Source organism: Botryllus schlosseri, chromosome 16 (genome assembly GCF_051294905.1).
Source record: "Botryllus schlosseri isolate E-star chromosome 16, Bs_hap1, whole genome shotgun sequence".
NCBI lineage: Eukaryota > Metazoa > Chordata > Ascidiacea > Stolidobranchia > Styelidae > Botryllus > Botryllus schlosseri.
The window spans coordinates 21,317,288-21,344,198 of record NC_137251.1 but is presented as its reverse complement, the minus strand read 5'-3'; the positions used below and the strand labels follow the sequence as shown (position 1 = coordinate 21,344,198).

The 26,911-nt window shown below is 39.0% G+C and overlaps 4 protein-coding genes across 4 annotated transcripts in view; all 4 read right to left on the bottom strand.

Annotated features, from left to right (window-relative positions):
* The window catches only part of LOC145459361 (calreticulin-like), a 283,057-nt gene that overhangs the window by 30,730 nt on the left and 225,416 nt on the right, over positions 1-26,911 (bottom strand). The window lies entirely within an intron of this gene.
* On the bottom strand, positions 47-4,840 carry LOC145458669 (uncharacterized). Its single transcript, XM_080337113.1, has 9 exons — positions 1,760-4,840; positions 1,581-1,703; positions 1,361-1,483; positions 1,119-1,184; positions 960-1,048; positions 765-891; positions 592-706; positions 368-426; positions 47-244 (listed from the first exon to the last, which is right to left on the bottom strand). Exons 1-9 carry the CDS (start codon positions 4,838-4,840, stop codon positions 152-154), a joined length of 3,876 nt encoding a protein of 1,291 aa, XP_080193239.1. The 3' UTR covers positions 47-151.
* Positions 19,454-26,324, bottom strand: LOC145459379 (trafficking protein particle complex subunit 5-like). Its single transcript, XM_080338035.1, has 6 exons — positions 26,186-26,324; positions 24,868-25,029; positions 23,799-23,915; positions 22,453-22,584; positions 20,853-20,927; positions 19,454-19,783 (listed from the first exon to the last, which is right to left on the bottom strand). Exons 2-6 carry the CDS (start codon positions 25,015-25,017, stop codon positions 19,703-19,705), a joined length of 555 nt encoding a protein of 184 aa, XP_080194161.1. The 5' UTR covers positions 25,018-25,029; positions 26,186-26,324; the 3' UTR covers positions 19,454-19,702.
* Positions 26,252-26,890, bottom strand: LOC145459380 (succinate dehydrogenase cytochrome b560 subunit, mitochondrial-like). The gene has a single exon (XM_080338036.1). The coding sequence runs from the start codon at positions 26,888-26,890 to the stop codon at positions 26,351-26,353; it is 540 nt and encodes a 179-aa protein (XP_080194162.1). The 3' UTR covers positions 26,252-26,350.

Sequence of the window (26,911 nt, the reverse complement as noted above, 5' to 3'; positions counted from 1 at the left end):
ATAATAATAATAATAATTCTCAGCAATCATCATACATATCGATACAGCAGGTATAAGTCACCAGTTAAAGATGCAACGAATTTAATATGTACATTGTAGCAAAAGAAACATGAATTATTTTTAAAATCCTCATGAGATTTCCAGTCGTCACTCATGGCTGACAAATAGGACAGAATATATTTCCATTAACTGTGTCCCTTGCGCATGTCGCGTGATATTTCCGGTTGCATCCTTGGCACATCTCCTGTCAAACATTTTATGGTATATAGAAATGGTCATTGTATCGTAGAGGTATATTTCAGATATATTGATGATATGTTTTTAAATAATATTGTCATAATTGGAGTAAATAATGGAAGACTCATACCCAGGATGAATCAAGCGTTGATGCGTCAGCACAAAAGCTGCAGATATCGGCGATCGGATCTGAATGTGGAATGCATAAGATTCGTTAGCATAGATATATTACTCGCAAAACAAAACAAGAAAATATGACCCTGTAACAATCGAAGAAACCGATTAACTACGTATGATGTTGATCGATATAGAACTACTGTTTCCATCTATCTAATTCGATATAGATGTCCTTACCTGATTCGTCTAATATTTGCCTTGCGATTTCGTGCCGAAATCTCCGAAGGTCAGTCTCTTCATTCGGAATACTTGCCAATGATAAAGCTGTGCTTCCCAAAACTTGTTCTGCAAACTTTTGAAAATCTGATCTATGACGGGCACTTCGTAAAATGAAATCTTAACTTTTTTACCTTCAAGACATACACGCCACAGTTGTAACCATCTTGCTGAATGGAATGATCGTACATTCTGATACTCCATTGCTTGGACGTCATGGATTGGCAATCGACCGATTCGCTCCTGATTTGCAGATACCTCCTAAAAATGAATGTGGTATTCTTATGTACAATTGATATGATAGGCATGACTAAGTAAAATAATCTTACTTGAATTTCTCTGCCGCAGCTACGGTGCTTTTTTTCGTACTTCCGAGTGGATTTAGTAATGAAATTTCGGCATCTGATATATTAATTACCTGTACATACATAAATGCGCTTTATTGGAATTGCCGAACGATCATATGCAATTCGAAATTCGTGACCAACCAGCAGCATCCAGTGTTGGAACTTATTCACTGCAGCAATGATCTTTTCGTAGTGATCGAATTTCACCTATTAATATATGTAGATGATTGCAAAGTGCTTTCAGTGTACAATGCTCCGTGTATTTCAATAGCATCGTTATCGTGCGCACAAGATCACAACGATTTCATTGTATATTGGCGTACTGATAATCATCGTCATAGATTTATTTATTTAAATAATAGGGATGTGTGTGTATTGTGTACCTTTCGCAATGATTGCCTTCGGATTAGCTCTTCATCCGAGCTGAAAATGATATGAGTCGCTACATTGCAATCCAGCACATATGTTTTCGAGTCAGCCAGCATATGCAGATAGTAATCAATGACCTGCGTTGTAAATAATCACCATACGAGTTCGAACTGAAGTAATAACTGCTCTTAGTTCTAGGTACATTCAATAGTCAATTACTTTAATACGACTTACTTCACCGCTCAACCATTTGTCTGGACGCAAGGTTCCCAAATCTCCCGTGAAGAGCGTAGTTGAGGAAATATATGCAGCTACCATTTCAACTTCATTTCCTTTCGTCCAAAGTAATTCTAGTTCCTAGGGTTATAAAGTATATTGTACAAAAGTTAACTAAAATACCACGACGAACTTACTTCATTTTTTCCTTTGCCGATCTTTCTACAAGGCTCGTTGTCGAATTTCAATGTTTTTGATAGTTCTCCGGAGGTAAAGCAGCCAGTCTGCCTTCTTTTCCTTTTTTTGAAAGTCGACTTCACCAATTGTTGTGTTTCCTTCGACAGTTTTGTTTTCCTTCTTCTTTTGAAACCGCGATGTAATAAACTATCCGCGAATATTTTAGATGACGTGACGATTTCTTTGTGGTATTTCAAAATGAATTTGTCAATTTTGCTACATCTTGTATTGTCCAAATATATGTTTTTCAGTTCATAAAAATGCTGCTCTATAATACCCTGTGTGCGGTTACAATCACAAATTGATTGCAAATTATTTTTCATACTTGCAGAGCGAATTTTTTCAAATTCCCTGCCGAATCTTTGATAAACAGCATTTGGGCAATCAGTTCCTGTGGCGTGGCGATCAAGATTGCCGAGTAAAAGTCCAGATGTAGCACCAAGTCTTGGAAATATTACGTTTTCAATTTTGGTAAAAAATGACTCTGAAAAATATTTGTTGGTTGTTGGCCATAGTCCGGGGTCATTTCCTTCTTGATAAGTTATAGATTTTTTAAATAATTCAAGTTTGTTTTTGTACCTCAGATAAAACGGGGATTTGTATTCTTGACTCTTGTCGTGTATAATAAAATTCGCGAATACGTCATCGTCCTTTTGATACTCATAAAACTGATCCGGTAAATTTTTGAGGCTTTCATTTTTGGTCATATGAGATTGTAGCGCTCGGAAACTTTTTTCAACCCCGGGGGAATTTTGTCGCAGTAAAAGCACAACAAATAAGTGGTTAATAATGGCATCCATTTCGTGAATAGTTGAGGCTAGAAATATCATTGCCATCCAATGCATAGCATCGCGGTAGTACTTCTTAATGTAATATCTTTTGCACATAGTGGACGCGGCCTTCATGCAGTGGCTCAGGCAGTTGACAATTAGGGTTAAACACAAGTCATTACCCGACGCTTCACCCGTTACTATCCGGTACACACGATGATAATATTGGAGTCTGGTCTCACTGCAAAAGACTGAGAGAAAAGCGTTCCATAGGGCGACTGCGCCATCAAGTATTACCAATCTCGGTACCAACTTCGTCGAGCATGCATCTCTAAAACACCCGAGGAAATGTTTTATACTCTCAGTCGTATGGCACGTTGTAACGTAGCTTGCTACCGGTATCCCTGGCAGATCTTTGTAAGGGCTTCGGACCAAAATCGAATATATTTGAAAAGCTTTTCCTCCATCCGACCGAATAATTGTCCCAGTGGCATCAAAATACAAAATGTCTTTCTGGCACAAATCTTTGAATAATTCCAATTGAAAGGTTGAGAATAATGTGACGCTTAAAGGACAGCCTTGCCAGCCTCTAATGAATTGTGTTCCATCTTCCTCGTACATCTTCCTCAACAACTCAATGTTTCGGAAGACATCGGAAGTCCAGCCACAAGGCACACCAAACTTTGATTTTATTTTTCTTAAAACGTCCAATGACGGAGCGTATGTATGAGCTCCCGAAATCCGTTCCCTTTCGGTTTGGGCAACCCGGAGCTCTCTATGCAGCTTGGAAGGTTTTTTGCAGCTCAAATCTTTGCCAAGACCTTCACTGTCCGACCCTCTCACCGGTCTCGATCGTTTGCACCCTATATGCTTTCGGCGTCCAGCAAGTTCCAGGTTACATTTTATTCCAGTTCCTTGGCGCACAAACAAGATTTTGCCTTCCACAGTGCAATTACAGCATGTGTGGTGAGCACAGCGAAAGAGAACGTATCCTTCGTTGTAATTTTCAGGGGGGTTCAGCATTTGATTTTTCAAGTATTGATTCTTCACCACGGGTACGCAACGGTCATAATATTGTGTCAATTTTTTGAAAATTGGAATGTAATAATACGATTTTTTATTAAATCTGTTTTTCAATCTGTTCTTTGTCAATTTCGCCCAATCATTAAATTCGATGGTCCAAGTTCCGGATATTGCAACTTCATCTTCGTTAGTATTAAAAACATCCTCTCCAAAGCAGCCCAACCCAACAATCGTCTCCTGCCGTATCCAATCCTCGGATTCGCAAGTAGCGGAGAGGAGCTCAATACCGGTCTCAGCAGTGGAAGTAGCAACGCTGGCATGATCCCTAAGGAGATTACTATCGGCTAAATTTAGCGGAGTTATCGAAGGATTGGTGTATTCGGCTTCCACGCGATGGTGGAACAGATCAACGCCGAATCGAAAATCCGGCAAAAGATTAATATCCAATGGATTTGATTGAGTTTCAGAAGGATTGGTGTCATCTCCTCCTTCCACTGGTGGATGGTAAAATGAATGATCGAAGGTCGCATGAAAATCCTTCGCACCTTCGCACACGAAATGACATCGTTCCCATTGAGTCACACCAAAGCTCATCTCTAAACTTTGACGGTGAAATATGCATCTAGGATGAAACCACTCGGAACATATGTCGCAGCCTACCATAAATTCACTTGCGTTATACGGTGTCTTACAAATGCAATAGCGATTTCCCAACGCGTCGGACGATTGGTAAGGACAAGTTGACTTCCCAGCGCTCGTGCCATTATTATCGGACATAACGATTGCCGGATCTAGGTGCGCAGAACTATGATAGGGAACAGAAGGAGCTTCTACATCGACTTCCTCAGCCACTTCACACGTTTTTTCTATCTGGAAGAATCTCGTTGGGTCTTTATCAAACAACCAACAAATTTTTTTCATTTGTCCAATTGATGTGCTTAAATGATGGGCCTTTGCATATTTGAGTATAAGTTCCCACTTTCCTATTGTAGGCAAGCAATTACGCAATTTTGAATTCAAATATTCCTTATGGCGATTAAGGAAGCCTGTCAGTTTCGATTTCCTATCCTTGACTTTTTCCCACCTTTTTGTTTTAGCCAAAAAACCATCCATGTCCCATTCACTAAAATCGCATTCCTTCAGTCCCCTTTCTTTACAATACTTGAGCAATTCATTACAAATTCCATCCAGAGCTCCTCTGCGCGGTGGCTTGGTACCAAGAGGCATTTTCAAATCAGAGTCTTCCATTCCTGAAAAATGTATAATTTATTGATAATATATATATATATTTATATGTCCTCATTTACAGTACACTTCTTTGATTTTTCAGCAGGGGCGGAAAATTATGGGACGAACGTTTTTGACTTACAGCACAAGAGTTGATAGATAAAAAATCAGATAAACTATGTTAGGGCAAGGTAGCTTATGCGCACAACAATCGACTCAAAATTATTGCTCAAAAATAGGCAAGTACATTCTGAAGTTAGGCGAAAAGAGAGACATAGACGCGCCAAGCGGTATATGTGATTGCACAATGCGTAATTCACCTTAAACATGGCTGTTGAGACATGGCAATGCGTCTGTTTGCAGACTACAGATGCGTTTATACGTTGCATGACGAAATTGGTTTCAGTAATGGAATATGAAACGGCAATAAAACAGCACAGTCGAGGCACAAAGTCATCTCCCGCACAAAATACACCACAGTGGTTCAAACTTCGTGAAATTACGACGGACCCTTATTTTAATAGAGCAATGCTCTCCAACCGACTGTATCGCACACTCCGGGGTGTACCAATATTTTCACAGGGTGTACCACTTTAATGGGGTGTATTACAAAAGATCAATGACCGAGTGTCACAATAAATATGCAGGTTTATGTTTCAGACCTGTTTAGCTGATGTACAATTCATGGCACCACGGTTATCTCAATGTATGAAGCTTGTAACTTGTAAGTTATTATATTTGCGATGTCACAATCAAAATATCTCTCTTGAAACCATTTGCAAATGTTACTTTTGCACTAGAACAGGGGTCACCAACACGCGGCCCGCGAGGTTATTTTGCGGCCCGCGACCTGACTTGAAAAAAATCGGAAGAACGCTTAGTAAATCATTTTGAAATGCTGAAATTGATTTCAGTTTAAACATATTGTTGGTGTTGTTAAAAGTAAGCCATTCTACTGTGGCCAATATCACTATTACTCATGAGTTGATACGGCTTTGGCATGGTAATAGGAATATCATTCCATGGATGAAGAATTTGCTGGTATGAATGGGCATATCGCCTTGACGTGCAATGGCCCACCACTGCCAATACCGAGCTGCTTGAAAAACGACTTCGCACTCTCTAAAAGACCATGCTTTACGAGGAGATAGTTGTCCAGCAAGTAGGCTAACCACAATATTGATTCTTTATTCCAGGGGTGGCCAATCTGCGGCAGTAGAAGGGAAATTATGCGGCTGTCGACACTTTTAATTCAATTAGGACGTGTTGGCGGCCGTCAATATGCAAATTGAATTTACGAATTGACTCTTTAATTAATTATAGGCTTGAATTATTCTTGAAATTTTCTTCGCCTTATCCGCGGTTCCATGCGAGTTGATTTTCGATTTTAATATACTAGTGTCTTTGTAATCTGAGTTCGACAGTACAGATGCGAACAGCAGCGGAATTTGATGCATGCGCCCCATAAAGAAATACAAATTTGTAATCGTGTTCTCCTCATCACGAATAAATTGTATTCTGGTAGGCCTGCGTTTCCTGCGAATCCAATATATTTCCACTACCGACAAATCCGATGGGAGGTCAAGAAATAACTGCATGCAACGAAGTGGACTAATAAGAATTGGCTTAACCAAAGATAGATGCAGCACAGCATTAATAACTACCCTAATTTTTCGAAGACACCCCCTGCATCAGCTCTATCGGTTAATCTGATCACATTTGCCGAGAAAGGATAAATATTTTATTTTAATATGTGAAACTATACTAATATTTAATGACGAAATTTACACATGAACATGAAAATTTTTTCGCGCTTCGCGCGACTACAGAACGTCGTACTGTAGTCGCGCGACTACAGAACGAGTGTACCGGCAGGTTACATGAGTAATTGAAATGCAGCTGTGAATAGCAAAAAAGTTGGCCACCCCTATTTTAGCGGCTACCGAGTGTTGTCAGGTATCGTGTACATCTCATAGTTCAAAATATAATGAAATTCACGATCATGATATTTATTGTGGTATTTGTGTTTATTCAATAAAATATTATTTCATTTGTGGTGACTATGCCCGTCGCCCATGTTAGAGGGCACATCATTGTAATAACGTAGAGTTATCAGACGAGGTTGTTAAACTGCATTGCCTACTTTTATCTCTCATGCGGCCCACGGCCTCTAGGAATCTGGAAAAGTGGCCCACGACCCATTTTGAGTTGGTGACCCCTGCACTAGAACATGAGTTTCGCTTGCGATTTCTGTCTTCGATTCTCGAAGGAGCCACCGCGATAGCTCTGACTTCTTGAATGGATACTGGATAGCCTACATTCTGCCTGGCGTTTATAAATAGTGCAATATACATCAATGCGATTCAAGTTCATGTTACAGTCATCACTTAGTTGTTTGCCGGCACGTAAGAATAATCTACATACACTATTCGCGAAAATAGTGTGCATACGGGTGTGTATAATGAATATACACAACACATCCATGGCGCATGATACCGGAACCTACCTCAGATTTATACTACGAGTACATCTTAGGGTTACCATACGTCCTCTTTTAAGAGGATCTGTCCTCTTTTTTGACTTTTTTGAAAGTGTCCTCGGAGGACGCCCTTTTGTCCTCTTCTTTGAAAATTCAGGTCAGATTTAGAGCAAATTGCGAGTGATATGCCGTAAATGAGCACAGAAATGACGCTCCGCCAGGTATTTCGGAGAGAAAACCGATGATTTTAGCTCCCTTTTTTTTAGTCAACCGATGACAAAGTGGGAAAAATTGACCGGTTTTTGAGAATTCTTCTCCGGTTTTGCAAGTCTCAAATTTCTGAAAAAGTGTCCTCTTTTTAGATTTCCAAAATATGGTAAGCCCATCTTAACCCAAATTATGCGTGCGCGTAAGAACGTAGTAAGGTATCCAAATACACGTAGGATTTATGGCCGCGATATAGTTCTGAGATAGGCTCTGTTCTTATGTAGGCCTACCACCCGTTTAATCCCTTTGGGTGTGGACTGTGCATACACAGTACACAATTACACACGCTTTTTGCTAAGAGTATACGTATGTTTGTCAAGAAATACAGTGTTGGCATAGAAAATGTGAATTAGAGACGTAGACACTTATTAAAAGTAACCGAAGATAACTTGAAAAGTTCGAGCGATGGAAATGAAGTAGCATGTATATCGTATAATTAGGTGAGGTCTATATTTCTACACCTTTCAGCCTTGCCTATTCCGATTAGTATTATAATGGATTTGTAATATTTTGTGGACTGGAGTGTACCAGTGAGTAAACGTTAATAGGCTGTACCATTTCGGAGAAGGTGAAGAGCACTTTAATAATGTAAAATAGAAGCTATTTTAAAACGCAACACCCCATTCCTTTCAACGCATATCAAACAATCACAATCAAGTAAATCAGGGATGTCAAACATACGGCCGATTTCATCCGGCCCGCGAAGCAATTCTGAGTAGGTTGAAAAATTCATCGCTCATATAGGTCACATTATAACCACCCGACTACTGGGTTTTAGTTCCACTCAAGTTACCACACCAGATACAAGCCGGTGAAATTGACGCCCAATTTCGAGACGGCAAAAAGTGCACACCTAGCTCGAAGGTTTATGGGAAATTGGTCCTACAAGTAGCTAGGCTATTCACAGAAGTGAAAACGCCAATGCGAAATCGTTATATGCAGTTCACACAAACGTATAATTCAAATATCTATGGTCGCACTGATGTGTCAATATCCGACCCAATAGGTCCCCGGATCGCTATTTAAAAAGAATAAACCATTCTCCGTCGTCCGCGTTTACAGTTAAATATCTTGTATTCCTCACGACGCATACCGCCAGATTACGACTTAAGCAAAGGGTGCATATAAATACGCCAACTTATATCATCGTTAGAGACACTGTTCAATCGGTTCTTAACTGCATGTATTCAACCGGACAAGCATCACATTTTTGCCAGTTCCATCGCTCGAGAATGAAGGTGTTACGAATTGCTAGAATGCAACCCCTACGGCCAGTGCATATGCTTGTCAATAAACATTAAAGTGAAAAGCATGAGCACGAGGTAACATTTTCTTCTAACAATTCTTGAATCCGGCCTGCGACTTAATTTGAGTTTGACACTTCTGAAGTAAATGGTATTTTACATGACTTCGAGAGTTTCGACATGCTGAAACCGTGACATGGTAGCGCAGTACCAATGGGTTGCGGGTTCGAGTCCGACTTAGTTCGAGTCCGACCTAGGTCGACTCCGGAATTACTACCTAAGTGTTGGTGGTTTATCTAGGCTCCTCCTCGCCATCTCATCCGTGTGAGTGGTGTCTTATAAAAGCCTACAAGTGGACCCTGCTGTACAAGTCAGCAGCTACGGAGTAGCCTACAAATGAAAAAAATTGGCGTGGTGTAAATCACCATAGTATTCGACAAACACCACGGATAGGCTACCACACACAATAACAACACCAACTCGATGAAACTTCAACAGATTCACGTACAAATTTACAATACAAAAAGACAGCATTAAGTGAGGTTCCGATGTTACAATTGAGTTTCATGCATTCGTCGTGATTATATTTCAGGGCAATTTTGATTTTTGAAGTTTACCTATGGTCCACAAGGTCAAAGAGGCCGAGACACCCTGGTACAGATACATTTAAACAGTACTCACCTTCGTCAGAAACATTCGTTCCGTTGTGTTTTGTCGCCGCAATGATATATATACATAATATATAAATGTATAAGGTCGCCATCACCATAATTAGCCTTTCGTAGTATTCACGATGAGAGATCCTTTGCAAGACAAACGCGGAAGGCCGAATGGCGTTGCGAGATATGTGATATGTTCAATCAAATGTAGTGTGGACACGTGCTTTATGCTTGAATATAGTTGGCTTATTTTATTATCTCGCGGTGTAAAAAGAATTGTATCATTTTCGTTCTGATGTCTGATTCTCTAAGATTAATCAACACACGGTGCAGTCCTTAATTAAGATTTCAAGAAGTGCGATATGCCAGGCGCAACGAATTCGCGGGTGATTGTTGATCGCTGGCAACTTCGTTTTTGCAATCAACTGTAGGCTATACGAATATCGCGTCCACTAATCAGATTTTAATACCACGCGTCTCTCGTTTTTGCAATGCGAGGGGAAAATCGAGGGAAGAATGTTGATGTGTTGGCAGCAACTGTCATACTGATAGCTGATGTGTCGATTAATAGCGAAGGGTTTATACAGAACTAGCCACTTTTTTATCGTTTCGACTCATTCCGCACATAATTTAACCATTTCAAACGGGTTTTCGCCCCCTTAAATATCATAAAGGCACCATATTTTCCTCACTATGCAAAAAAATACTATATTTGAACAGACAGCAAATATAAGAGGCTATATTTGTCATATATTTTAGGGATTTAAAAAGGGCGCCCTGCATTAGCGTCGACAATATCAGCCGGACTGTATAGGCTGAGATCGTGGAAATTTGAAAGTGTTTTTTGTTCTTCCACCAGAGTCACAACGGTTTCACAGCTGAGATGTCGGATCGACATCGCTTTGAGAATCATTGCTCTATTCCAGGGGTTCTCAACTTTCCTTGCATAACGGGCCGCATCTAAACAGCTAAAACCGCTGCGTGCCGCAGAACATTACTACCGTAACATATATTTGTGGACTACTCTTATATTTAGGCTAATATAGCCTATTTACCAGTCGTATATGGGCATTGACATCACGTATGGCACATCTGAATTCCCGTATTAGGCAATTTCCTACATAATTTACGCTTGGATATATTTCGATGGTTCTTGTCTCCACGCAGGTTCCGAAGGATGAAACTGCTTTTTAAATGTTCTTTGGCACCCCTTCTATTCATATATGGGGAAAAATTTCTTCCTACCAGTTCTATTAAAGGTGGAAATCACCATCGCGTCTGGCACATCTGAATTCCTGTATTAGGCAATTTCCTACATAATTAACGCTTGGATATATTTCGATGGTTCTTGTCTCCACGCAGGTTCCGAAGGATGAAACTGCTTTTTAAATGTTCTTTGGGACCCCTTCTATTCATATATGGGGAAAAAGTTCTTCCTACCAGTTCTATTGAAGGTGAAAATCGCCATCGCGTGTCGCACATATGAATTCCCGTATTAGGCAATTACCTACATAATTTACGCTTGGATATATTTCGATGGTTCTTGTCTCCACGCAGGTTCCGAAGGATGAAACTGCTTTTTAAATGTTCTTTGGCACCCCTTCTATTCATATATGGGGAAAAAGTTCTTCCTACCAGTTCTATTAAAGGTGGAAATCACCATCGCGTCTGGCACATCTGAATTCCTGTATTAGGCAATTTCCTACATAATTAACGCTTGGATATATTTCGATGGTTCTTGTCTCCACGCAGGTTCCGAAGGATGAAACTGCTTTTTAAATGTTCTTTGGGACCCCTTTTATTCATATATGGCGAAAACGTTCTTCCTACCAATTCTATTAAAGGTGAAAATCGACATCGCGTCTGGCACATCTGAATTCCCGTATTAGGCAATTTCCTACATAATTTACGCTTGGATATATTCCGATGGTTCTCGTCTCCACGTAGGTTCCGAATCTTGAATCTGCTTTTTAAATGTTCTTTGGGACCCCTTCTATTCATATATGGGGGAAAAGTTCTTCCTACCAGTTCTATTAAAGGTGAAAATCGCCGTCGCGTGTGGCACATCTGAATTCCCGTATTAGGCAATTTCCGACATATTAACGCTTGGATATATTTTGATGGTTCTTGTCTCCACGTAGGTTCCGAAGGATGAAACTGCTTTTTAAATGTTCTTTGGGACCCCTTCTAATCATAATAGGGTGATAATTTCTTCCTACCAGTTCTATTAAAGGTTAAAATCTACATCACGTATGGCATATCTGAATTCCCATATTAGGCAATTTTCTACATATTAACGCTTGGATATATTTCGATGGTTCTTGTCTCCACGTAGGTTCCGAAGGATGAAACTGCTTTTTAAATGTTCTTTGGGACCCCTTCTATTCATATATGGGCAAAAAGTTCTTCTTACCAGTTCTATTAAAGGTGAAAATCGACATCACGTATGGCACATCTGAATTCCCATATTTGGCAATTTCCTACATATTAACGCTTGGATATATTTCGATGGTTCTTGTCTCCACGTAGGTTCCGAAGGATGAAACTGCTTTTTAAATGTTCTTTGGGACCCCTTCTAATCATAATAGGGTGATAATTTCTTCCTACCAGTTCTATTAAAGGTGAAAATCGACATCACGTATGGCACATCTGAATTCCCGTATTAGGCAATTTCCTACATAATTTACGCTTGGATATATTTCGATGGTTCTTGTCTCCACGCAGGTTCCGAAGGATGAAACTGCTTTTTAAATGTTCTTTGGCACCCCTTCTATTCATATATGGGGAAAAATTTCTTCCTACCAGTTCTATTAAAGGTGGAAATCACCATCGCGTCTGGCACATCTGAATTCCTGTATTAGGCAATTACCTACATAATTTACGCTTGGATATATTTCGATGGTTCTTGTCTCCACGCAGGTTCCGAAGGATGAAACTGCTTTTTAAATGTTCTTTGGCACCCCTTCTATTCATATATGGGGAAAAAGTTCTTCCTACCAGTTCTATTAAAGGTGGAAATCACCATCGCGTCTGGCACATCTGAATTCCTGTATTAGGCAATTTCCTACATAATTAACGCTTGGATATATTTCGATGGTTCTTGTCTCCACGCAGGTTCCGAAGGATGAAACTGCTTTTTAAATGTTCTTTGGGACCCCTTTTATTCATATATGGCGAAAACGTTCTTCCTACCAATTCTATTAAAGGTGAAAATCGACATCGCGTCTGGCACATCTGAATTCCCGTATTAGGCAATTTCCTACATAATTTACGCTTGGATATATTCCGATGGTTCTCGTCTCCACGTAGGTTCCGAATCTTGAATCTGCTTTTTAAATGTTCTTTGGGACCCCTTCTATTCATATATGGGGGAAAAGTTCTTCCTACCAGTTCTATTAAAGGTGAAAATCGCCATCGCGTGTGGCACATCTGAATTCCCGTATTAGGCAATTTCCGACATATTAACGCTTGGATATATTTTGATGGTTCTTGTCTCCACGTAGGTTCCGAAGGATGAAACTGCTTTTTAAATGTTCTTTGGGACCCCTTCTAATCATAATAGGGTGATAATTTCTTCCTACCAGTTCTATTAAAGGTTAAAATCTACATCACGTATGGCACATCTGAATTCCCATATTAGGCAATTTTCTACATATTAACGCTTGGATATATTTCGATGGTTCTTGTCTCCACGTAGGTTCCGAAGGATGAAACTGCTTTTTAAATGTTCTTTGGGACCCCTTCTATTCATATATGGGCAAAAAGTTCTTCTTACCAGTTCTATTAAAGGTGAAAATCGACATCACGTATGGCACATCTGAATTCCCATATTTGGCAATTTCCTACATATTAACGCTTGGATATATTTCGATGGTTCTTGTCTCCACGTAGGTTCCGAAGGATGAAACTGCTTTTTAAATGTTCTTTGGGACCCCTTCTAATCATAATAGGGTGATAATTTCTTCCTACCAGTTCTATTAAAGGTGAAAATCGACATCACGTATGGCACATCTGAATTCCCGTATTAGGCAATTTCCTACATAATTTACGCTTGGATATATTTCGATGGTTCTTGTCTCCACGCAGGTTCCGAAGGATGAAACTGCTTTTTAAATGTTCTTTGGCACCCCTTCTATTCATATATGGGGAAAAATTTCTTCCTACCAGTTCTATTAAAGGTGGAAATCACCATCGCGTCTGGCACATCTGAATTCCTGTATTAGGCAATTTCCTACATAATTAACGCTTGGATATATTTCGATGGTTCTTGTCTCCACGCAGGTTCCGAAGGATGAAACTGCTTTTTAAATGTTCTTTGGGACCCCTTTTATTCATATATGGCGAAAACGTTCTTCCTACCAATTCTATTAAAGGTGAAAATCGACATCGCGTCTGGCACATCTGAATTCCCGTATTAGGCAATTTCCTACATAATTTACGCTTGGATATATTCCGATGGTTCTCGTCTCCACTTAGGTTCCGAATCTTGAATCTGCTTTTTAAATGTTCTTTGGGACCCCTTCTATTCATATATGGGGGAAAAGTTCTTCCTACCAGTTCTATTAAAGGTGAAAATCGCCATCGCGTGTGGCACATCTGAATTCCCGTATTAGGCAATTTCCGACATATTAACGCTTGGATATATTTCGATGGTTCTTGTCTCCACGTAGGTTCCGAAGGATGAAACTGCTTTTTAAATGTTCTTTGGGACCCCTTCTAATCATAATAGGGTGATAATTTCTTCCTACCAGTTCTATTAAAGGTTAAAATCTACATCACGTATGGCACATCTGAATTCCCATATTAGGCAATTTTCTACATATTAACGCTTGGATATATTTCGATGGTTCTTGTCTCCACGTAGGTTCCGAAGGATGAAACTGCTTTTTAAATGTTCTTTGGGACCCCTTCTATTCATAATAGGGTGATAATTTCTTCCTACCAGTTCTATTAAAGGTGAAAATCGACATCACGTATGGCACATCTGAATTCCCGTATTAGGCAATTTCCTACATAATTTACGCTTGGATATATTTCGATGGTTCTTGTCTCCACGCAGGTTCCGAAGGATGAAACTGCTTTTTAAATGTTCTTTGGGACCCCTTCTAATCATAATAGGGTGATAATTTCTTCCTACCAGTTCTATTAAAGGTGAAAATCGACATCACGTATGGCACATCTGAATTCCCGTATTAGGCAATTTCCTACATAATTTACGCTTGGATATATTTCGATGGTTCTTGTCTCCACGCAGGTTCCGAAGGATGAAACTGCTTTTTAAATGTTCTTTGGGACCCCTTCTATTCATATATGGGGAAAAAGTTCTTCCTACCAGTTCTATTGAAGGTGAAAATCGCCATCGCGTGTCGCACATCTGAATTCCCGTATTAGGCAATTTCCTACATAATTAACGCTTGGATATATTTCGATGGTTCTTGTCTCCACGCAGGTTCCGAAGGATGAAACTGCTTTTTAAATGTTCTTTGGCACCCCTTCTATTCATATATGGGGAAAAAGTTCTTCCTACCAGTTCTATTAAAGGTGGAAATCACCATCGCGTCTGGCACATCTGAATTCCTGTATTAGGCAATTTCCTACATAATTAACGCTTGGATATATTTCGATGGTTCTTGTCTCCACGTAGGTTCCGAAGGATGAAACTGCTTTTTAAATGTTCTTTGGGACCCCTTTTATTCATATATGGCGAAAACGTTCTTCCTACCAATTCTATTAAAGGTGAAAATCGACATCGCGTCTGGCACATCTGAATTCCCGTATTAGGCAATTTCCTACATAATTTACGCTTGGATATATTCCGATGGTTCTTGTCTCCACGCAGGTTCCGAAGCATGAAACTGCTTTTTAAATGTTCTTTGGGACCCCCTCTATTCGTAATAGGGTGATAAGTTCTTCCTACCAGTTCTATTAAAGGTTAAAAACTACATCGCGTCTGGCACATCTGAATTCCCATATTAGGCAATTTCCTACATAATTATCGCTTGGATATATTTCGATGGTTCTCGTCTCCACGCAGGTTCCGAAGGATGAAATTGCTTTTCAAATGTTCTTTGGGACCCCTTCTATTGATATATGGGTGAAAAGTTCTTCCTACCAATGCTATTATAGGTGAAAAACGACATCACATGTCAGTTCGCGTATTAGGCGCAATTTCCGACATAACTTGCGCCTGGATATATTTCGATGGTTCTGATCTCCAAGATGGTTCCGAAGTTTGAAAGTGATTTTTAAATGTTATTAGGGACCCCTTCTATTCATATAAGGGTGAAAAGTCCCCCCTACCACATCTGGATTCGGGTACTAAGCAATTTCAGATATAATTTGCAGCTACATATATCTTGATATTTCTCATCTACGGAAGGGTTTCCGAAGATTAATATGACTTTGTAAGTGATATTTAAGTACATTTCTATTCATAGCAAGGTAAGAAGTTCTTCTTTCTTTGACTCTGATATGTTAAAAACGACATCAAGTCCGACAAATCTGAATTCGTGCATTAGGGAATTTCCGACGTTATATGCGGCTATATATATAATCATTGACTTATATTTTTCAACTGAACAAGCCACACACAATGTACAATGCGATAAGACACAATGCCATGTAATGAACAGATAGGAGGATGTCGAACGACACGCGGTTGTGATCCTTTCAATTTCTCATCCACCTCGGCCTAGAGTGCCCGATGTCACAGTTCTCTTTGATGTTGATCTTTTTTTTGAAGTCGTGGCGCATTCTACAAGTTCTTGCGCATTCCTTGTGAGTGACTTCTTTCGTCGAGGCTTTTTTCGCCGTAATAACGGCGACAGCGGGGAAGAGGGGCCCAGATAAACCTCCGACGGGTCCCCAGATTGGTAGGCGCTTATCGTCACCACTACGCTATGTCCCCCGCGATATATTTCGATGGTTCTCAGCTCCAAGCATCTTCCGAAGTTTGAAACGGCTGTTAATATGTTGTTTAGGATACCTAGTATTCGTCAAAGGATACAAAGCCATTCCAACTCTGGCTATAATGTATTAAACACGACATAAATGCAGGTTAAAATTATCTGGCAACCGCTTTTCATAATATTCGAAAATTTTCCAATCTGAAATATATAATGCTCCCATCGTAATAATCAGTGCTTCCCATATGGCGTACTTTTTCTAATAGAATCACGGTGGTCACAAACTTGGTATTTTGATTGAATTCAGAATTACAAGAAATACTACAAAATCAAGTTCCGTTCAGATCAAATCAGAGTATATTCTCATGATGAGGGTGAGAATGGCAAATGTCTTGAACATCAAGCATGCTTAGCTCGTTTTGCACTCATGACTCATACAGTTCTGTAGCATTTCCATGAGCAGATTATTTAGACTAGAAGAAAATTTTAGCATAGATACATCTCACAAACTGCATTAAAATTAGATTACCCGCATTAGTATTAACAAATTAACTAGTCTAATTATACAATTATTCATCTATAGGTGCCCAAGCTTGACTGCTTCCCATTCCCATGTTCCAGTCCCAGACCCACGAGTAGTTTTCGAATACATAAACAATGGGGAGCCACTACAGTATCGGTGGTAGCGACGGGACATTGCACAAACGACGAGGGTGACGACGGATGAGGCGTGATAAGTTGGGGAGACGCAATTGCCAAAACCGAGATCTCACTGATAAGCGGTAACAGCGCCTATAATTTTGATGGTGGTGCTGTACGATACGATCAGTGTCCCAATGTTTTGAAGATGCGGTTCGGGCATCATCAGAATCAAGATTTGTGAAGAAAGATGAATTTTGCAGTGATGCACATTCAAAATCATCAGCTACAAATTAGTCTCGCACAACTGAAATTAGAGTCTTTTTATGCAATATTTTTCTGCTAACTTATTGCAATATATTCAAAATGTTTGATCATATATTCGAACATTTTCAGAAAATTGATTTTTTAGCATTAACATCTGTTTTTTCTTCCTCACAATATCGCAGTGATTTATGGTAATGGATCTGCGACTCTCGAGTATCATGTCTGTGATACTCTTTAACCATAGTAAAATAATTTACCGCAGGGGTTTTTCCTTTTATTATTTTGGAATCCCTGATTCCTGCTCCGTTCGACAAGAAACAAAAAACACAAGATCGAAACTGGTTATTTCAAAATATGTTTATCAATTTTCATGACCGCTCTGTCCAAATTTTACTCCTTTTTTCTTGTTTCTAAATCTAGATTCTAGACTCTGGGAAAAACGATATTATTAGCCACGTAAAAGTTTCTTAATCTACTGAATGAACCCGCGGACAGTGTTCGGTCTTCATCATTTTATAGCCGCTTTTTTTAAAACTTTTCCTTGTCATTGGCAACTTTGTACGTCGTAATAGGATATGGTTTGTATATGTTTTGGACTTTTGGAAGAGAGCATAACCTTAGGGTTACCATATTTTAGAATCGGGTCAATTTTCCGGCTCAACTGCCGAAATACAGTTTGTTTTCACATTTTCCGTTGGCTTTGACTAAAAGAAAAAAAAATTGTCATCGCCTACGCTCGAGTCACGAATTTCCTATTTAGCGTCATTTATACCAATTTTCACTCGAATCTATTAATCATATCAGCTCTAAAAGCTGTAAAGGAGGACGAATTGCCAAAAAGGAGGACATTTAGGCGTCCTCGGAGCTTAGATTAAGAAAAACCGAGGACATTTTCAAAAACCTGAAAAATGAGGAAGTATGGTAACCCTACATAACCTGGAAGTTCAAAATGCTACTTTCTCCATGTTTATTATATACATTGATCATATATTTATATCTTTGCTAGCTTCATAATCTTAACTTCGAAGTAGAGCACGTATAAATGTCAGTCGGCAGTAATCGTGTCATCACAGGTCCGCGGTATCATATCTACATCGGCGATATTGATGATACATTAGGTCAAAATTTTTATGTCGGTCGGGGTTCAAAGTAGTCAAGGTTGCCGTAGAAGTAACGCCGTAAATTTCTACAAGTTCCAGCGATTTCCTAAACATTTCAAAACTACCACGTAAACATAAAAGTTGAAGACCTGAAAAGAATTGGCCTAATGGCCTATAGGCTACTCAAGTACTTTAAAAAAGTAAATTTGGCCAAGGAGTCGCATAATCGCAATACATGCAATCGGGCTTTATCAGTGAATTTAGCATTAGAAAAGTAATCACAATTATTATGACTGTGATGCATCAGTATTGTATTAATTCGAAAATGAAAAAATGGAGTTATTTGAGTTTTTCGTTGATAATTATCGGATTATCCACCAATCAAGAATAGCTTCTTTGAGGTACAGAACTTCAATATACAATTGAATAGTATATTCATATTGAAATGAACCCGAATATTTTCGGCTGACACTCGTCAGGGGTAATCGTCAGCAACTAGTAGAGAATTCGGAAGAACAGCGTATATCAACAATCGTAACACAATCAAGAATAATCCGAAAATTATCAACGAAAACTCAAACAACTCCACTTCTACGGGTTGGAATTGAGTGAAATTTGTTTTGCATCGTTTTAAAAGACAACTCAACAATTTCAAGGAGTTGACATGACAATTTGAGATTTTTTTTTTGAATTTTTCGAAATAAATTAAAAAACTTAAATTGGCTCAGCGGCGGCTCATACTTGTTACAATTCAACCAAATTCGGTGTGCAGTGTGTTTTTAGTAACCTGACAACCTAATCAGTGGATGGCTGGAATCAGGAAAAAAGGTTATTTTTGAATAACCCTACTGCACACGCACAGCAAGCTTGGCTCGCTTCCCACTATACAGTCCTCCCGCACCATTCACAGGAATACCAGAAATTAGATAAGAATTAAAATCAGATTGCACAAATTAGATTAGAATTAGATTGCTTCAATTATTCTAATTTGACAACTGGTGTGCTGTAGCATAACACTATCTTGAAATTACTCTCAAGTTTCCCTGTTCGGCGACGCTAGCGAAGTAAGCAACGTGCTTGTCAAATTACAATTTTGTTCACTTTCACATAACAAATTCGCACATCTGCCCACAGATGTGCTGAACTTTTATATTGTGTCCACTGTTAACGGAATTGTGACAAAATCTGTCTATAGCTATAATTCAATGGCGCGTTGAGCAAGCACGACCACTTGAGCAGCGTCGATGCATCTTCTCCGCTTGCAATGTGCCCGACAGACGACATCTCCAAATAATATTCGACGAATTAATGGAGAGGGTTCATTCACTGTTGCTTGTCACGGGCAATCACTTTCTCCTCGAATTTTATCATGAGCGTCGTTCCTTTATGCCAGTGTGTTGTAACCTGAATCAAAGTATACACATGAGTATACCAAACGATGCTGCTACGGAATTATAATGATTTCGCAACAGGTTCTTAGGTCGGTCGATATCAGCGGTTCTCAACTGCAGGTCAGCAATAACCTTCCTAATATATTTCAATTCTATTATCAATTGCAAAATCGAAGAGCTTGTGCATTAAGTAGAGAAATAAAACATTGAATGTAAAACTGATTTAAAAATTTATGATCATTAATTTAGCTTATCCGGGAGAATACTAATCGTCTGATTAAAACCCTAATTTCGTGGATTAAAAGTTTCACCAGACGACTCTGGATAACATAATCGTCACATGACATCATATCCAACTTTATGCGTCACGGATATCAGTTTTAACCTAGCGATTAGCATTATCCGGGATAAGCTAACTTTAAGATCTCAGCCTTTAGAAAGTAGGTTAGAATGCTCTGTAGCGTGATATAGTTTCCATGTTCTACTTTTCACCTATACTAAGTCAAAATGATGCAACTACTGTATCAAACTGTTTAAAAGTAGCCTACAAGTAGTTTAGGACCAGTAATATGTGAAAACTAATCTGATTACTCCATTTAGTAGGATTTGTTCTCCTTTTTAATTGAATTGAAGTGAAAGTGAATTGAAAATGACTTAACTTGACTCGAGTCAAAACCATAAAAGTGAGATTGACTTGTGACTCGGAGCTTTCTGACTTGGTTACAACCCTGTAACAGAGTTGCATCGTTTTAAAAATAAACCCAATAAACAGTCAAAATAGAGTTGGTGGTTAAACATGACTTTGCCTTGCCAAACTTCAATTGAACCACACATATCAGGACCAAAAAAAACTTCAGCATACTTTGGACGACATTACATTGTCTTGACTTCGACTTTGAAATTCCTGCCGATGCCCAAGCTTGATAGGTTGAGATTTGCTGGTCTACACTATTCCAGCATAGTGTTATACACCACGTTACAATTACGGTATACGGTGAGGTGATTATTTCTTGGAACTGAGTTCAGGTTTAGGCTACTCATTGCTGCCGTGACAGTTTGAATCGACATACTAAATCACAAACCTTTGCAGGAAATCCAGTGTCATTCAAAACTGCCTCGACAATCCCCGCAGCAAAAGCGGCGCAATTCAGAGAACTCTGAAAACAAAAAAAATGAAATGCAATTTATTGGATTAAGATACGAAATAGCGTTCACACATGGAACATGGGTATGTGAACAAAGGTGTGGTCAAAGTAGTCAGCGATCCTATGTTTTAGGTTGTTCGGAGCAATTTTATCAAGTACAGCGAAAAAGGTAAAGGAGTGATTTCAAAAACATACTACAAAACTATTTCTAGTATGGTTCAATTCTCTTTGATTTGCATAATGAAATGCTACGTGATGAATTAGCTGCATCTCAATGTTATCTATGAGGCAACAGTTGGCTTGCAAGTTACAAGTCCAACAACCCCAGTTAATCACGACATTGCCCATACTAAATCAGAAGTATGACTTGTCTTCGAGGTCAAGGCTTGTTGAGATTGATTAGTTAGCTAAACTGTGCGTTTATCAAAGTAAATTAGTTATTTTGCCAAGTAACAAGCGATAAACTGTTAGGATTACAGTCTATAGAGGGGATGTCCTATCTGCGGCCCGCCAGATATTCTCACTCCAAGTAGTACTTTGAACTTTCAACCTTACCCTAATGAAAATGTAACTGTCAGCATTTAGGGTTGCAGTAATGGTGTATAGTATGGGAGCTGTTGGGTTATACACCAGAGACTTTCCAGTATCTCATACCTTAACTTGTGCATGAATGCAACTGCTTATTGCAAATTTTGTTAAAATGAAGCGCAAGTTTCTGACGAGTTAACGGCAACACAACTCTGCTGTGTCCTGCTATGAGACACTAAAAATAGACAGAATGTTCTGAAATATATTCAGTCACTGCGACACCGGTGATGTCAAACGATTCTGATTATGAATTTCACTCATTAAAAGTGATACAAAAATATACCAAAAGTACTTTCAACTTTTTAAAATCTAAATTTGAAAACGAGTTGCAGAAAAAATTGTACGAATTGAAAGTAGTCAAAAATACCCACTGAGTGAATAAAACCTACCTCGTCACTGACCACTAACCTATAACCACCTCCAAGCGTGATATAGTTTTAGTTCGATTATCAAGATGATACAGAAGAGTAAAGACTGTACCATTTTGAGGTTGAATTTATTATTATTTATCTAAAACTAAGACTCTGGAAAACTGTGGCAAAATACAGAAAAGAAGATTGGAATTAGAATGAATGTGCCACAAACATGAAACAGATGCTACAATATCAAACAACTGTTAGGAGTAATGCTATGCATTGGAGGGAATTACGTCCAGTTCCGGTTCAGATTTTATCACTTCAGCGAATATCGGAAAAGACTCTTGGAGACACAAAGCTTCAGTATCAATTAAATAATATATTCATATCGAAATATATCCGAACATATTTGGCCGACAACCGTCAGGGGTAACAGTCAGTAGAGAACTGAATAGATATACAATGTTCTTTTCAATTTACAACTAGTTGCTGACAATTATCCCTGACAACTCAGCCAAATACATTTGGTTTGTATTTCAATATCGATACATTATCCAATGAAAGCGGGTACAAATCATAATATTGTAACATACCTTATCCTTTGGCGCTGAGATATATTTAGTGATTATCGGCCCCTTTTCAATGATGTAGTAGGTCTTATCATCGTCACTGGCTTGTTCTAGCTTGTCAGCCTCTTTGCCGAAAAACGCTTTCCACAAAGGCCCCTATAACGCAACAGGGTGATGTTAGGGTGTATATCGTATTATTACTAGGGCTGGGCAAAATCGAGTACCTGAGTGATTCGATTCTGAATCATGTAAAATGCTTCGAGTCGAGTCGAGTATTCGAGTATCACCCATTTTGACGTCACAACAGAATGTACTATGTCAAAGTACAAATATGTACATTTTATGCCACCACAAAGAACATAATGCCTGTTACCCGTCACATTAATGATAATTCGGTGTTTTTTCGACCTTACCGATTTCATTGCACTTCTTGACAATGTTGTGGAACGATCATGACTTCGGAAATGTGTTATTTTCAATGACGTTCGTAGCTTTGTACTATGTCTATTATGCTGCGACACGGCCAATCAAGGCTTCAAGGCTTCCTCAGTCGAAAATAGTATCAAAACTATAATTCTCGTTTGTAAATTAACTTTCAGTTGCGAGGAGCGTATAATTTCAGTACTCGAAAAAATCGTCTTTTACTACTCGACTCGAATCATTAAAATTAATACTCGATTCAGATTCGAGTACTCGAATCATTGTGCCCAGCCCTAATTATTACCGACCGAAACGCACTGATAGCGCATAGATTACCAGAAACAGTAGCTTGAAGTACTTATTGCCTTGTGAAAATATATCAGGGTCAGGACGCAGGACACTTCATTAAAGTTTGATCCGGGAGGGTCGAGCAGTCATGGTATAAAATATTGAGTACAAGTAATGGTTCTCCAACATGAGTCGTCCTCGAGTCATTTCTTATAATAATGTTCCAACTACGTTACATCACATTTTAGTCTGCACTAGGTGATGAGGCAATGAAATACTTGAAATATTCTGTTGCCATGTGATTCAGCTTTTACATTATGATGACACTTGTACTAGATAAATGAAGACATCATTATTTATGTTATTATCATAGAATTTTTAAAATGGACATCTTCGTGGTATGTCACACCATGTTTAACGTCAACTTTCGTGAGAATCATGAGCATAATAGGACAAAGAAGACACCGAGATCTCAACAATCTATTACACATCATCTCCGTCAAGTCATGCCCTATCTTGTTCAGTTTGAGTTCAATTAAAAAACTCAATTGACCTTAGTCATTACAGCCCTGCATCAATACCGAACCTTTAATGTGTCAACGCTGCTTAGATATTCGGGATATTGATTTTTCCAGTTGAAATTGTATGTGTGTTACACTCACTTTTGCAAATAGCAGAATATTCAGCACTTTGATTTCTCTCTTGCTCCCTTTCTCTCTCACGAACAGTAGGTCAACCATCTTTGATCCGACAACATGGCCGAAGTCTGACAATTTTGTCTGAAGAAATCAGCAATAAATAACCCTTTTCAGGAACACTAGAGTTACACAGAATGTTTTTCAGTCACGATTCACTGCTTGCGCTACATACTCAAGTGTTGTTTTTAGACTACTTCGATTTCCTATTTAAGTTTTTAATGGAAGCTACTTACTACACAATTTGGATTATATAATTTAGGAGTAGTTTTGGGACCGGTATTTATATCTTTTACAAGTGAAATCGTTTAAGCAACCGGATGGAATAGCTCATGTGTCAAGTGTCATGAATTTAATGTAACTGAATATATTCTCAAAAATACACATACTTGTAGTATCATTAATAATATTGTTTAGTTGCGAAAACTAGGGTTACCATATATGCTTCTTTAGGATTTGACCTCCTTTTTGGCAATCCGTCATCCTTTACGGCTTATACAGCTAGGATAATGAACTGAGTCAACTTAAAATCGGCATAAATGACGCGAAATAGGTTATGCGAACGTTCGGGGGGGGGGGGGGGGGGGTCACTTGGGACTCGAATCAAAGTGATGACTATTTTCAAGTACACACAAGATTTCCAGTAAATCAAATTTCTGGAAGTACCCTCCTTTTCGGATTTCAAAATATGGCCACCATAGAATCTTCCATCTTCACTTGAAGTAGGCTAGTTTTGTATTTTAGTGAAGATTTAAGACATCACATGTACTCCTATTCAAATACGACGGCCAATAATGACCACTTCGAGCACCCGTATCACTTGCTACTCCAGTTTTCTGTCATTATGACTGCATTTACTCCACAGAGAGCCAGTATTACATACTTTCATTAGAGTTTCGTGGATTTTTTTTACAGAACTACGGCTGCACGAGAATTACACTGGAAGCACACACTGTTGGAAAAATGGTGTAGCTGCCAATTCATCTTGAGGTAAATCAAATAAATACAGTGCCGTACTAGAACTGAAATTCTGTACCTGGAGTTCAGCCACTGAGCGGACTCGATCTTGAGAGTACTGCACCATTTCGCTGAAGAGCAAGGCAAACACGCTGAGACACACTTCTTGCCTTCCTTTGCTCAGGGGTCGATCAATGATGAGTGATCGAGATCTTTTACCGGAATCCATTTCGTCAAATTCCTACCGAATACGCATAATATTTGGTCAGAAACTCACATCTTACATCGTAAAGATTGGAGCTCGGGCTGATTAGAGTACTCGGATCTGAATTTAGTTGAGTAGTGTGATATGATTTTGTAGGGTCCTGAAATTACCTGCCGCTTGCCACTATGAGTAAAATTATAAATGAAAACTATATTTTCCATACTATTTTCCACTGTGGAAGCCTCAAGACCCGGATTGGTCGTATCGCAAATCTAGTAGGCCTACCAGTAGCACAAATCTACGGAAGTTAGTGGAAATGACATATCTGTCGCGATCAAACCACAGCATTGTCACAAAGTGAAGAAACAAAAAATTTTGTTCTCAAAAATTGAAATTTCAAAACTAGAAAACAAAATTTTGACAAAATTCCGCCCTTGTGTATTTAAATTAGGCATTGCTGCACATAACGTTACAATTTTGGTGCTTTTCCAGATTTCTGGTTGGAATTTCATGCCCATAAGAAGCAGCTTGGCAAGAATATATAAAACAAAGTTCGACAGCAGCAGCTGTTGGCAGCATTGAAGTTCAGTTTATACTTCTGGGGTGGTTGTTACACACTTTTGTCGCTTCATACACTGTTGTCCACATCAAACTTTTTATACTGCAACCAAAATCTGAGTTTTGTTAACATCTCGCGATCTACCTATAAATTGATAACCACTGTGCTATAAGAACCAATGCCCGCCACACAGTCAAGTATCACATCAAGATTAAGATTAAGATTTTGTGAACACTTTGGATTTACTAAAAAATTCACTCGTTTTCAAGTGTGTTGATCATCACGCCATGTCAGCTTATTTGTTCCATTCCGTGGTTTATGATTCATAATGAGTAGACAATGGGCCATGTACAACAGCAGACTAGCAGACTACAATGTGTAAATGTAAAACAATAAGTTCACAGACAGTGCAACCTTTACGACACCAACGAAGTGCAGTGCGCAGAAAATTATTACCTTTGTAAACAATTTTGACAATGTTTGAATTCGACTCTACACTTTTGACTCATTTTTTGCAATGTTAAAAACTAATCGGCCTAGTTATCACGTCATGATTGATACCCGAATATTGATGCTCGATTTTGCTTAGCACTAAATGGAACACGAAATTGTAGCAAATAAATCATTTCTTACCTGTTACAATAGTGCAATGTTTGTAGTTTACTCCAGTAGTCTCGTTACCATAAAATTAACTGAGTATTGTCTACTTAATAATAGTAAAGGCAGAACATACTGTTAAATTCTATCGATCCATTGTAATCAAACTTACGGCGCCATTTAAACTTAAACACATTGATACTATTTGCAACAGTACACAATGATAGCGGACAACAACGCGCTCAGGCCGATCACAGCATAACCAGATTTTTTCAAGTCGTTCATCTGAAATCCCCTGCCAGTGTCCCAGGCTAAGTGCCGGAGCCCGTTCATAGTATGAAACATAATACACCACACAATCAAAAATTTCGCGTCCATCAGAACAAAGTATCCCAGCCAAGTGTCCGTGAAAGCTTGAAGACCGAGTACAGCTTGATCCAGATTGGCCGGAAGAAACGGTGTCGCAAAAGCGAAAGCTGATGTCGCGCCGGCAAGTGTTATCCCCGTGGCACGATGGGTGAGAGACAATGCAGACGTGATGTCGGTTAGGTTGTAAACAGTCATATGCGGCGACATAGGTCGATTCAATTGCTTGTTCTTATCCCAGAAGCTGTCCATTTGTTCTTGAGCTGTCCCCGTGGATTTAAGAGCCGAGTTTCCTCCAACCACACCGAATATGCTCGGTCGCAGTCCGGTTGCAATCCTGGCGTTATAGCGACTCAGTAAAGAAAGGAGTGCCATGACTGAAATATTTTTACACTA

Excerpts from the sequence above, each read along its gene's own strand:
- LOC145459380 (XM_080338036.1), bottom strand. The coding sequence starts at position 26,890 with ATGGCACTCCTTTCTTTACTGAGTCGCTATAACGCCAGGATTGCAACC.
- LOC145458669 (XM_080337113.1), bottom strand. The coding sequence starts at position 4,840 with ATGGAAGACTCTGATTTGAAAATGCCTCTTGGTACCAAGCCACCGCGC. Across the intron at positions 1,185-1,360 it reads GAAGGCAATCATTGCGAAAG|GTGAAATTCGATCACTACGA; the intron begins GTACACAATACA and ends ATATATTAATAG. Across the intron at positions 707-764 it reads GTGGCGTGTATGTCTTGAAG|TTTGCAGAACAAGTTTTGGG; the intron begins GTAAAAAAGTTA and ends GATTTTCAAAAG.
- LOC145459379 (XM_080338035.1), bottom strand. The coding sequence starts at position 25,017 with ATGGATTCCGGTAAAAGATCTCGATCACTCATCATTGATCGACCCCTG. Across the intron at positions 20,928-22,452 it reads TCTCAGCGCCAAAGGATAAG|AGTTCTCTGAATTGCGCCGC; the intron begins GTATGTTACAAT and ends TTTTGTTTTCAG. Across the intron at positions 19,784-20,852 it reads ACACTGGATTTCCTGCAAAG|GTTACAACACACTGGCATAA; the intron begins GTTTGTGATTTA and ends ACTTTGATTCAG.